Raw genomic sequence first — 12,200 nt, 5'->3', positions numbered from 1 at the left:
AGACAGTTATATGTAGACACAGGCACAGATAGAAGCAACATGGAGACTGTTTTGTTTCAGCAGGGTTGTTTGTCTTACGGACACAGTCCAACAGCTGAGTATAGCTGTCGTAGGGGAAGAGTGGAGGCTCCAGTCCTCTGAAGTAAAGCTTCAATACTCCAGCCACTGAGTCCAGGTCACATTCACTGTCAGACAGAGGGTCTTCTCCTGCAGGAGCATAAGACAGGAACAAAGACAGTCAACTGCCTCATTAAAACAATACACATTCAACATAATATTCTTAAAGGTAAAAACAAGATTAGGGTATTAGGTTTACTTTTACGAATTCAATTAGTCTGCGACAAAATGATGTGTAAATTAATGTAAGGTCAAGAAATAGCTAGTAAATGGTTGAAGATAGTTAAAGAAAGAGCTTAAACGTTAAACACCAAAAATTACTTTTTGAATTTAAGAAAATCAAAATTTAACTTCAAATAATGTCGAATAATAATAATTGTTATTGTACGTATTTTTATACATATTTATTATTATATTATTATTATACATGAAGGATACAAACAAGGTTATAACTGCAAAAGATAACAACTGCTTCTGTAACAGGGAGTTATTATTGTACATTAGTCAAAAAAATAAAATAAAATAAAGGGTACGTACCTCGTTCGAATGCATCTCTGATGACGTTAACTTCTCTCTGTGACCCGGGAACTCTGAATATTCCTTCATGGTGCAGCCCTAGAAATACACACATTGGTTTACACTATTGTCAACTCTACACATTCAAACACATTTTATCTAAACATATTCTAGGTCTTTTTTTTAAACCCACTTTGATACAATCGATTTAACGACTTTCAAAACACGTATTTAGTAAGGTTTAAAATGAACGACAGAGGGCGGTGTTGTATTTGTCGTGCATTGACGGCTGTGGCTCGTTAATTTTATATACGACTTTATTTACCTCTGACAAGAGCTGCAATATGCTATTCTGTAATGAAGGCGTCGCATTCTGTTCTGTTCTGTTCTGTTCACCCCTGACGATATCTTATCTATCTCCTACTGTCTTTAATTTCCCGCCTCTCCTCCAGTGTTGTCCTATCCTGTTGTCCTATTATTCTATTCCAAGAGGGCTCCACCTGGTCTCTCTGCTGGACTTTGTTGCTACGTCATAAAAACCAACTCACCGTGAAGGTTTATGAAACGAATGCAGCTTTCAACCACCACAGGAATCTGCTGCCCAGAGCTCTGGAGGAGAGGGAACACAGGGAGAGAAGATGAGAGGAAGAGGGAGGAGAACATGGTGGAGTGAGGGATAACGATGTGGGGAGAGCAGTGATGCAAAGGTGAAGTAGAAAAAATAAACAAGGAACCTCATGAAGGTTTAATAAAATGTGATGCAGGAAGATGTAAACCAAAAGCAGGACGCACATAAAGATTTTTTAGCGAGTTAAAATATTACAATATTCATTTACAGGGACAGATTACATGAAGGTTTAATAAAATGTGATGCAGCAAGATGTAAACCAAAAGCAGAACGCACATAAAGATTTTTTAGTGAGTTCAAATATTACAATATTAATTTACAGGGACAGATTCAATTAAATGCATTTGCGATTTCGGAACTATTATTTAAAAAACATCATGAATTTATAAATGTGTGGATTTGTCTTCACAGCAACAAGCTCAGGGACTAGGGACGGTACTGGGAACTAGGTCCAGTTATTTTACAGTAACTAGTACCAGGAGCCGAACTGATTAAGCTGGTCTCTGTGATGAGTCCCTCACAGTACTGTTTTTTTTTTACTTTTACCTGAGTCCGAGACATTCTCCTCCTTCTTCTGCAGCAGCAGCAGCAGCAGCAGCAGCAGCAGCAGCAAGGGTTGAGGCGCAGCGAAAGTGGAGATTAGAGCAGAAGCAAGTGTGAATAAAAGGTTTATGAACACAGCAGTGAGAGATGCCTGAACGTCACACATATTTACCAAAGGAATTAAGAGAGAGTGAGAGAGAGAAGAGGCAGGAAAAAGAGGCCACCGCTCAGTTCTAATCCATTTTACAATGAAGGGAAGAGAAAGTGAACAGAAAAAGGAGTGGGAAAAAACGAGAAAGGCAGCAGCAGTGGGCTGTGGGCTGCAAAAACACTCTGGGGAGATGTCAAATTTTTATTTATTCTTTTTTCCAGTGCAAGATGTTTGTTTGTTATTGTAATTCTGTTTGCAAAAATAAATTAAACCATGGAACATGAGTTGGGCGCAAGAGGGGATTCCATACCAGAACTACTTCCTGGTCCTGTACATTAATGCACCATAATATAGACAGCATAGTGGTTGATAAATCATGATTATTCATGATTAATTGATATATATACAGTATATATATACATATATATATACATATATGAAACTGTCCTCTCTATATGCTGGGACTGAATGACCAATGACAGCAGGTTAATGTATGTGTTTAACACCTGATTTATTTGGTTACCAATCCAAATGATGGAAAATGTAAATATAGAAAAAAAAAATAGAGTTGGTGGGGTTGGGTCATTATTGTACTTCTTATGGGTGACATTTGTGCGTGTATGATCAAATGTACGGTAGGAAAAAATAATTATTAAATCAAGAATCAGGAATTAGCCAAGAGTGCCCAATATTAGCTTAGAAGCCAAGTGAAAGTCGAACAGAGCTACAGGTAAGCTAAGCAATAGCAAGTAGTGTGCAGCATGTGAACCAACGATAACACACACTCACACACTTAGTTAACAATAATTAAACACATGAATAAGCTAAAGGCAATTGGCAAGTAGGAAAAAAAGAGACTCAAAGGTTAGACTTTGTGTCTGTAGTAGAGTGTAAGACAGAGTGAGGCTTCTTTTAATTTAGGGAATGTCACGACTGGACATTAGGGTGAGATGTATTTGATCAATCAATCACTAATTATCATCTTCGACATGACATTTACTTGTAAAGAATTATCAATCAGAGAATGAAATGATAATAGCAGCAGGTAAACACACGCGCGTGTGTTTTATTCTGTGTTACCTGTATGTAGGAGAGAATGTCTGAGGTGAAGAGTGTGTGGCAGAATAGGGAAACAGGCCTGGACTTCCGAACACGCACTGATCGAGCACAGTGCATTCTGGGAAATGTTAAAAATGAAACATATTATGCCAATCTGCGTGTGCAATTATGATGGTGATTCTACTGATGAAAAAAAATAAATCATGAAATGAAATAGATCAATTTAAGTGACATGTAAAACATGGGGGGGAAAAATCCCAAAAATAGTTTTAAGTTAGTCCTTGTTGTTAAGTTGATGAAACAGTTGCTTAATGCTAGCATACAAATGCCTGAAATGCCAAGTGATAGCTAAAAATCAGCCAAAAATTGACCACAACATAGCGATAAAAAAAAAGTCAGACTGAAATATAATAATTATTCATATAAGCAGAAATCACTGACAGCTTTAAAATGTGGCCAAAACTGTAAAAAGTTTCCCTAATAATAAATAATACAGCAAAGTATACTAATGAGTCAGTGGCAAAAATATATTCTACAACGTCAACAAGCCTTTCTCCCCTTACGTCTAAGACAAAATAAAAATCTAAAATTGACTTCCTTTTCATCTGGTGTCATTTTCTCTTCCCCTCTACGCCCCCTGTTTCCCTCCCCTCCCCTCTCTCTCTCTCTCTCTCTCTCTCTCTCTTTCATGCTTTTATGTTCAGTATAATCCTCACCTGGAGGGGTCGCTGTCAACGGCCTCGGCTAGGACATAAAGAGGAAATAAAATAAAAGAGGAGTAAGATCTGCAGTAGTAACAGTCACCAGTGGTGTCACTCTTGTTCAAATAAAGGACCCCACCAGTCCTGTAACCATACCTTTCTGTATGGCGTCCTGTAGAAGGTCATGTTTGGCCTGAAGTTTGGAGGAAAGAGAACTGCTGGTGAGGAACTCCTTCACTTTCTGCAGCCACCAAAAGCACACAGAAAAAGGTGTTTAAACGTCGAAGGACGAATTCAGTTTTAAGATCGTATAAAGCACACAGAAAAAGGTGTTTAAACGCTGAAGGACGAATTCAGTTTTAAGATTGTATTCAAAGATTATTAATTACAGTTTATGCTCAGTGGGATTGAAAGGAAATCTTAAAAAAAAGATAAAAAGGCTTCTGGCAGTAAATCAATACAATTTCCATGAAAGCTGCAGCTTATATTAATGCTAAACCATAAGTCAAGAAATAGCTAATAAACAAACAAAAGTAAAGCAAAAAATTATGGCAAATGTGTGATAGAAGGTGTAGTATTTGCTATGAGTTATCCAAGAACATAACCAGGTGTACATATTAGCTTAAAAAATACCAATACCTAAATTAGCTAAGAAGACAGGGCAGAATTTCATCAAGAAAAATTGCTAAACCTTAGCAAAGCAGTAATTACAAATTTGGGGAAAATTATACAGATGCACTAGAAGATATTTCATAAAGGTGTTTGGGCTCTTTAAATATGCTAATTTCCTCCCCTGCTGACAGGCCATTGATTGGACAGTGATGGATGAACGTTAGTCAAATCCATGAACTCACAGTAAAGTAGTAAGTCTCTGTCTCCTGCTGATTGGCTCGACGCTTGGCTATAGCAAGTTTAGGGGCGGAAACTCCTCCGATGGTGTCATGTGATTGGCTGCTGGTCACATCGGGCGCGGAGTTACTGTCACCGTTGCACATGGTGTCCAGCAAGGAGGCAAGTGTGGCTTTGAGGGTTTTACTGATCTAAGGAAGAACATGTGAAACAGATGTTAATATTACAGAGTCTGAAAGAGAATCTGGTTCAGGGTCAACTGAAACACAGGGGGTGAGCTGACCTCTTCGGTTTCCAGGGTCACAGCAGCAAGTCGAGACTGAAGCTGTTGAAACCTGGTCTCCAACTCGTACCTCACCTGGCTCTCTGCACTCACTTCACACACCTGGAACACACGAACAATGACATCAATGAACAATAAACAATAAATCAATTAAAAAAATGACGCTAGGCTAATTTAATCATTTTTACGGGCTAACAAAGTTCATACCGCTAGCGATCTGTGTTATACTAGTAGCGTCTGTCTGTGAATGGTTGTGTGTGTATATGTGCGTGTTGTCGTCCTGTCATGTTGTAGTGTGAGTTGGTTATACAGGAGCTGTTAAAACTCTTTGTTCTGTTGTGGTCGGTGTGGCTGATTATAAAGACCTCAACTTCTCTGTTTCTGTTTACCTCTGCTGCGGATAAGCACAAAGTGAGTTTCTGTTCTGTTGTGGTCGGAGTGGCTGATAATAAAGACCCCAACTTCCCTGTTTCTGTTTACCTCTGCTGAGGACAAGACCAAAGTGAAGGGAGTTAGCCCCGGAGCTAACGTTAGCTTTAGCTCTGCAGCAGATCACTAAGTCTCCCCTGTGCATTTCAACTGGAATCCAACTGGTCGGGGCGCCGAAGCAGGAAAGAGCTAACGCACTTTTCGGGAAAAATGTGTTTCTTTTTAAATTTAGTGGGTGCGGCATATATTCAGGTGCCTTCAATAGGCCAGAAATTACAGTAAATTACAGAGGGTAACTCATTTTACAGCAGGTGGTGCTTTAGCCCTATTGTAGGCGTTGTAAAGAAGGCTGCAGTTTGTGGATAAACATATAACCAGCTTGATATATATATATATATATATTCATGTTCCTGGTTGCAACTTATGTTTCCATTAAGTTTTAACTTATTTTATTTGCAATGTTTGCAATTGCAATTTTTTTCCCGTGTACTGCCAGACAAACTTGAAGTTACTGTATCTTTTAGGTAATTTTACTTCATTTTGATTGACCTTCAGATTTTTTGGGTCAAACTAAAATGTTGTACTTTAAAGCTTTTCTATTTTTAAGCCAACTTGATAACGTCTGCACAGTTTAGGAAATCGCTGAAATCACTGAAAACAGTCAAAATGATGTCCCATCCTTTGAGATACTCATGTCTGATCCTGGATCAGTGACTCCACCTGGTCTCCTTCGTGTGGATGGTAGTTGAATCTGAATGGAAGACAGAAGGCCGCGTCATGTTGCTGCAGCAAAGCGTCTCTGTCTCCGCTCTGGTCCAGGGACGTCATGGCCGTCTCCAGCTGCTTAAGACCCGTCTCCTCCGCCTTCTGAATACGCCACCTGCTGGCCAGGTAACACCTTATCACACGATCCACCGAGAGATGGAAACCAAGGTCGCAGCACTGCCGGGAGAACAGAAATGGGAGAAGAAAATGGAACACACTTGTGCAGACACATAGTAGAATAGAATTCTTTTTTTCTCCATACATCGATGAGGGTGCTGACGTCCTGCAGGTAGTACTTGTTCATCTCTGCGTTGGCCGCTGCCAGGTTCAGAAGGTAGTCGTTACGAGCCTTGGTACATTTGAGCTGGGTCTCCTGCACTCGGCCATGTCTCTGTCCACACACACAGATGAAAAAAAAAACAACTTTAATTAGATCATTATAATATGAATCCTCATATTGTATGGCGAGAAGAATGATCTCTCCCTTTGGGTGCAACTGTAATAAGTAGATTATTATTATCTAGCATTATGTAAAAAAATATATTTTGTGCTGAAACACATACATTTTAATGTCATACATTTGTGTTTCACCTACACTTCTTGTGTCAAACAAACACGTACAGGAAGTGGCCATTGTGGCTTTTTTCTGTGACACACTTCCTGTCAACTATTTTTTTTTTACTCTCATTATCTTCACCTTCTCCATTAATCTCTCCATCTTCTTGACGGAGCTCCGCCTCTGTCCACTTGACTGGCCCAGGCCGAGCTCAGACGACTTGCCGGTGTGTCTCTCCTCCAACCGCTCAGCTTCCTTCAGTTTCCCCTCTGCTATCAGGCAGTCGGTGTGGTACTGGTTGTAGGTCTTTAGAGCCTTTAGCAACACAAACGCCATATTATCAAACTGTTTATTTCTGTTCTAAACAGTGTTTTAATGCTGGATAGAAAACATAAAATGCTCACGGTCTGGAGTTCAGTTGTGACCTTTATCAGCTCGTCTTGCATCTGGACTCCAACTTCTTTGCTCTGCCGTGGAAGAAGTGAAACAAATTCAGTGGTCTTATCTGTATGAGTCAACCACTTTCATCATTTATGTGTTTTTGCTTTGAGAAATTCAGACCACACTTTTAGCTTTAATAATAATAATAATTATGAAAATAATTGAGTCCCTTATTTGTCCAACGTGGACATTTACGGTGTGAGTCTTTGCAACCGACGCAGGAGCCATTTAGTGGTTACAACTCACAGGCTACCACACAGGATGCGCCATTAGGGATATATGGTCCCCCAGGATTCTCTGTTTGTAAGGCAGGCATGCTAACCGCTACAGGATGGAACCACTATGCGGGACACTCTTCGTCTCACTGCTGTTTCTATAGGACAGCTAGCAGTTCTGCTCCACTGCTGAATGTAATCCATATTTGTCTAGAACTGCATCTTGTTGTGCTTTTTTAATCGGGTGTTGCTACTGCGCAATGGCGCATCTTACCATCCCTCTATAATGGCTGTGGGTTGAAAATTCAAAATCAGATCTTGTGGTTTTACAGGCAGCTGTGTTTGTGGAACTGAATCCAATCCTGGCGGACGCTCTGTTTCTTCCTGTTTCTCGACACTCTCACTGCCTGCCACTCACTCTCTTGTGCAGTCGATGCGTGTCCTCCATACTGTGGGTCAGTCTCTGCGTGAGTGTGTTGCAGCAGGTGTCGCCCAGCGCTGCATGTTCTCGACTCTCCAGACGAGTCTGAGTGAGAAGAACAGACCACACCTGACACACCGACTTGTACCACTGCTCCTTCCTGGAAAACAAACACACACACACACACACACACATGGAGCCGTTAGAGCTGCGTTGCAATCGTCATTGAAAGAGGAAAGAACCCCAAAGACGTACTTCTTGGTTTTGTGCGTGAACCTTTCGGTGAGTTTGTCAAGGGCTCGAGCGTATTCTGCTTCGATGTCGCCTCTGCGTCGGAGAAACTCAGAGAGGTCTGAGAGCTGCTGCTGTTTCACTTCCACCTGGGAGTCTAAAATCTTGATTTGATCTGTGAGCTGAGTCCTCAGGTCTGAGACATGAAGCAGAACAAACACACACACATTTAGAGTCACTGAAATGCTATGTCTCTCCTATTAACTCCCCTTTAAACACGGGTGAGGAGTTTCTCACACTGATCATGGCCTCAGACTACTTCAGCTCTTGATGTCAATGACGATAGCATTTAGAGCAGGAGCGTCAAACATAAGGCCCGCGGGCAAAAAACGGTCCAGTAGCGTGTTCGATCCGACCGGCATGATGAATTTTGATGAATAAAAACACTTAATGTTCAGGATATTTTTTGCAAAATTATATTTTCATTAAATATAAATAATAATAATAAATATCTGATGATTTTTTTGGTATTTACAGCTAATTGGTTTATGATTGCACTGGTCCGACCCACTTGACATCTAAATAGGTTGTACGCCCGTGAAGCAAAATGAGTTTGACAAGCCCTGACTTAGAGGAACCCAGACCATAAACTCAAATTAAACGCAAGTCGGAGGCACAGCTGCAGGCCACTGTGTTGCTTAGAACAGATTTTTCGGATGAACATCGGTATCGGCCAATGTTTTGCCTTGTTAACAGACACTGGACATCGGGAAATTGACACTGATAATTAATCGACATTTAATCATAAATGTATTAGCGTCTGATCAGTCAAACTGCCGAGTGCTTTTGGCACAAGGTTTAATCAACCAGGAGTACACCAGCTGAAATACTTTTAAAATACTTACTTACAGTAATATTTATGTGGCACAAAAAAAGGGAATTAAAATATCTATGTTTATTCTATGTTTATGATTTAAAATACTTACTTACAGTAATATTTCTGTGGCACAAAAAGAGGGAATTAAAAACAAAAACTAAAAACATTGGCCAAGTTGTTATACCGTCCTTCACATTTTTTACACAACCAGCGTCCTCGCAACAGGTTTGCATCTTGTCCCAGAATCGGAGTACGGAGGAAAAGTTGCCACAAGCCGTGAAGTACAGGAACACGCACGCGTGTACACATGCATATTATCAGCTATCGGGCCACCTTCACCCAAAGGACAACACGTGGGTTAAACATTGGACCCTTTACTTGGTGCAGGTGTCGTCCACATGCAGTATTCTCTCTATGTACATGAAATATTTCCTTTCATGTCATTCTTAATCAACAAGAAGCAGAATCTTGGTTTTGCCAAATAGACCTAAATCTAGCAACTGAGACCACTGACACCAGGGGGAACATAAACTGTTAGATTGTTTAGACCTCTTTAACTATAATTTAACATATTCTACGTTTACGTACAACACTGGACAAAAACACACACCAAAACCCTTTACCGCTGTTTAGAGACACATGTACACACACCGTTTCCTCTCATTACATCATTTTTGTTTCACTTTCTAATCCACTTGTAAGATTTTTCTCTGAGCTCTGATTCTCTAAATCTTTCTGTTTCTCCCCACGCTCTCCCACGTATCCAGTCTCTCTTCCGAACCAGACTGTGGCTCTTTTCTCTCCGCGCTCAGAGCCTCAGAGCTGATTGGATGTGAGGAGACAAGCATCGCTACTACGCACTATAAATACACCCTTGTAGTACAGTACAGAGACATGAACATGCTCATGTCACGTGCAGACAGACGCGCACACGCATACACGCACGCACATACAGTCGGAACGTTTACAACATTGGGAAATAAGATTTGTTTTCAAAAAATAAACAGACGTAGAACGATGGATTTGCGATGAAAGGAAGCAGTCAGGCCACAGCAACGTAACAGCAGTGGTATAAATAAATAAACATGCAGCAGTCGAGATGTTATAGAGGCTCAGAAATAGAAGGAACGACTCACCTTTCATCTGTGATTCATATTCGGCCAGACTCCCTTTCTCCTTTCTCAGCTTAACGTGTGATGTCATCATCTTTGACCTCTTTGACCCCGGTCGGTCACCAAGATCTCATGTCCTGAAGCTCCTATTCTTCTGACGGCCGTGCAGTTCCTCCTCCTGCTTTCGAGTCTCCGACCTTTCACCGCTGACCTCTTCAGCCCTGCTGCTCTAAAGCCAAAAGTAGCTCAGCAGCATCGATATCAGCGTCGATCTGCTGATCTCTACGGGGGACACGTCAGTCGTATCAGAGCGCCCTTGGAATCCCTCTGGGGTTTCTAGCGTGAACGTTTATCCATAGGTGAAGTGACCTGAGCAGCAGACAGGACAAGAACGGGGATAATGGTGAGACAAGACAAAAAAGAAGGGGAGGGGGAATGGATGGAATGGAAGGAAAATGTGATATTTTGTACCAGAGAAAATGGACAAATGAGTGACAAAACACAAGTCATCAGATGGAGGGAGTGAAGACAGGGTCGGTAAGGTGGAAGTGGAGCACGAGAAGGAGGAGAAGATAGAGAGTAGAGAGGGGGATGGGAAGATGAGCGCTGATGAGAAACAGTGATGAAGGACAAACAGGGCCAGGAAGACACAAGTACAGGGTTTCAATACAGAGATGTCAGTGTTAAATACAGACAAAATGTCTGCTTTTAGATTTTTGACATACAATACGACCGCGCGAATAAAACAATGAAATCAAATTTAAAGTCACAGCAGCACAAAAGCACAGCATTTAGCCAAATGACATGAGGTACAGCAGAGATGAGGACTTGATGAGGTTGAGATCAGTCTTTAGTCTTGACTCTGCTTGAAACATGATGACTTCAACGACCTAAATATTTTATTTATCCTTTTGGAAATTTGTAAAATATACAATAAAATGTTGTAAACAAAATATCCATAGATAGTCTTCCGTTTATGATTGTTTTTTATTTTAAAATAAATATAAATGTATTGTAAATTTAGGTTAAAAAACAGCTGTAAAAAGGAGTATTTTAAGTCAGGACAGCTGCGGTAAACAGTGCATGATGTAAATGTGCTAGTTCCAAATTGTGAATATGGCCGTAAAACGGAATAAATGAAATTAAACGAGCGTATGTTGAGTCGGCAAACGAATAGAAATTCAGACCACAAAATACTATTTTATTTTACTGACTAAAAAGGAATTGACTTTGGGAGATGTTCTGCAGACAGAGAGATGAGAAGTGTAACAGAGTTTGATGTTGGAGCCTCGCTGCAAGGGATTTGTTTTTTTTTCTGAAAGAACAATAAGCTGAACACATTAGTTTTTAGTGAGAGTTGGGAGAAAGAAAATAGTCATAAATGTGTTACAGAGGAAAATGTGCCAAGTTGTTTATGTGGATTTGTTTGGGTCCATGTAATTCACATAACATTAATAATAACAAATGAGTATTGATCCCATGTTTGGGAAATTCTTGTGCTAACAGCTAACCGCCTCACTACGGAACTGACAAAGATTTGTTGACATGGAGGACGCGGGTATTCATCCCGCTACCTCTCGCATGCTAAGCTAGCGGTCTGCCATTTGAGCTAGTCCCCTTATATAATATTTAATTTGCTCAAGGTAACTACACTTTAAAATAAATAAAAAAAAACAACTTGTTCTTTATTTGTAAACTATGTATTCTTTAGCATTGAGAAAAGAGCATTAGCAAATAGCTTATGTAAATATCAGTCCATGTTTATACAAAGGTTGTTTAACCTTGACAGGCTTTAAGTTAGCTCAGTTATTATAGGTCTCTTTTTTAATGTCTTAGCAGAGAAGATGACGAATGACAAGAAGGCTGAAGACAACTGAACCTACAGACAATGATAAAAAGTTAGGAATTTATGAGGAAGTCTGGAAAGGAGTTGAACATACACGAAAACAAATCAAAGACAAAGTTATTAGTATTTGTAGGACCAAGAGTAGGAGCCATGTGAACGGGGTCAAAACAAACAAAGAGGAACCAGGTTTAATGCCTGAAAGTCAGGGTAGGCTACAGTATGTAGTGAATATAAAGTAAGGCTACTGGAGCTGTGGTGGAGCAGTATGATAGATCTTTACTACATCAGAGGGATCTTCTGCTTATTTCTCCTGAAGAGGATGAAGAAATGAAGTTTGAAACTAAAACCGGAGGGATGCTGTGTTTCGTCAAAGGTTGACGTTACACTGGGTTTTTCCTTACACTGCTGATGGCTACAATACAGACACAGTGGTTCACTGTCCGCTTTGACATTTACCTTT

General features: G+C 40.3%; 1 protein-coding gene across 1 annotated transcript in view; it reads right to left on the bottom strand.

Moving 5' to 3' along the window:
• Positions 1-12,200, bottom strand: part of arhgap4b (Rho GTPase activating protein 4b) — a 25,230-nt gene that overhangs the window by 5,207 nt on the left and 7,823 nt on the right. The window contains exons 4-18 of the mRNA XM_025059056.1: positions 9,919-10,263; positions 7,930-8,101; positions 7,672-7,834; positions 7,002-7,064; positions 6,739-6,912; positions 6,304-6,432; positions 5,997-6,218; positions 4,848-4,949; positions 4,570-4,755; positions 3,872-3,956; positions 3,731-3,758; positions 3,036-3,132; positions 1,182-1,242; positions 655-732; positions 66-207 (exon numbers count right to left, since the gene is read on the bottom strand). Coding sequence (XP_024914824.1) covers positions 66-207; positions 655-732; positions 1,182-1,242; positions 3,036-3,132; positions 3,731-3,758; positions 3,872-3,956; positions 4,570-4,755; positions 4,848-4,949; positions 5,997-6,218; positions 6,304-6,432; positions 6,739-6,912; positions 7,002-7,064; positions 7,672-7,834; positions 7,930-8,101; positions 9,919-9,988 — 1,772 coding nt within the window. The 5' untranslated portion in view covers positions 9,989-10,263. The remainder of the gene's footprint in view (positions 1-65; positions 208-654; positions 733-1,181; positions 1,243-3,035; positions 3,133-3,730; positions 3,759-3,871; positions 3,957-4,569; positions 4,756-4,847; positions 4,950-5,996; positions 6,219-6,303; positions 6,433-6,738; positions 6,913-7,001; positions 7,065-7,671; positions 7,835-7,929; positions 8,102-9,918; positions 10,264-12,200) is intronic.

This window comes from Cynoglossus semilaevis, chromosome 10, assembly GCF_000523025.1.
Source record: "Cynoglossus semilaevis isolate Cse_v1.0 chromosome 10, Cse_v1.0, whole genome shotgun sequence".
Classification (NCBI taxonomy): domain Eukaryota; kingdom Metazoa; phylum Chordata; class Actinopteri; order Pleuronectiformes; family Cynoglossidae; genus Cynoglossus; species Cynoglossus semilaevis.
Note: the sequence above shows the minus strand (reverse complement) of the source record. Positions and strands in the feature narration are given on the sequence as shown.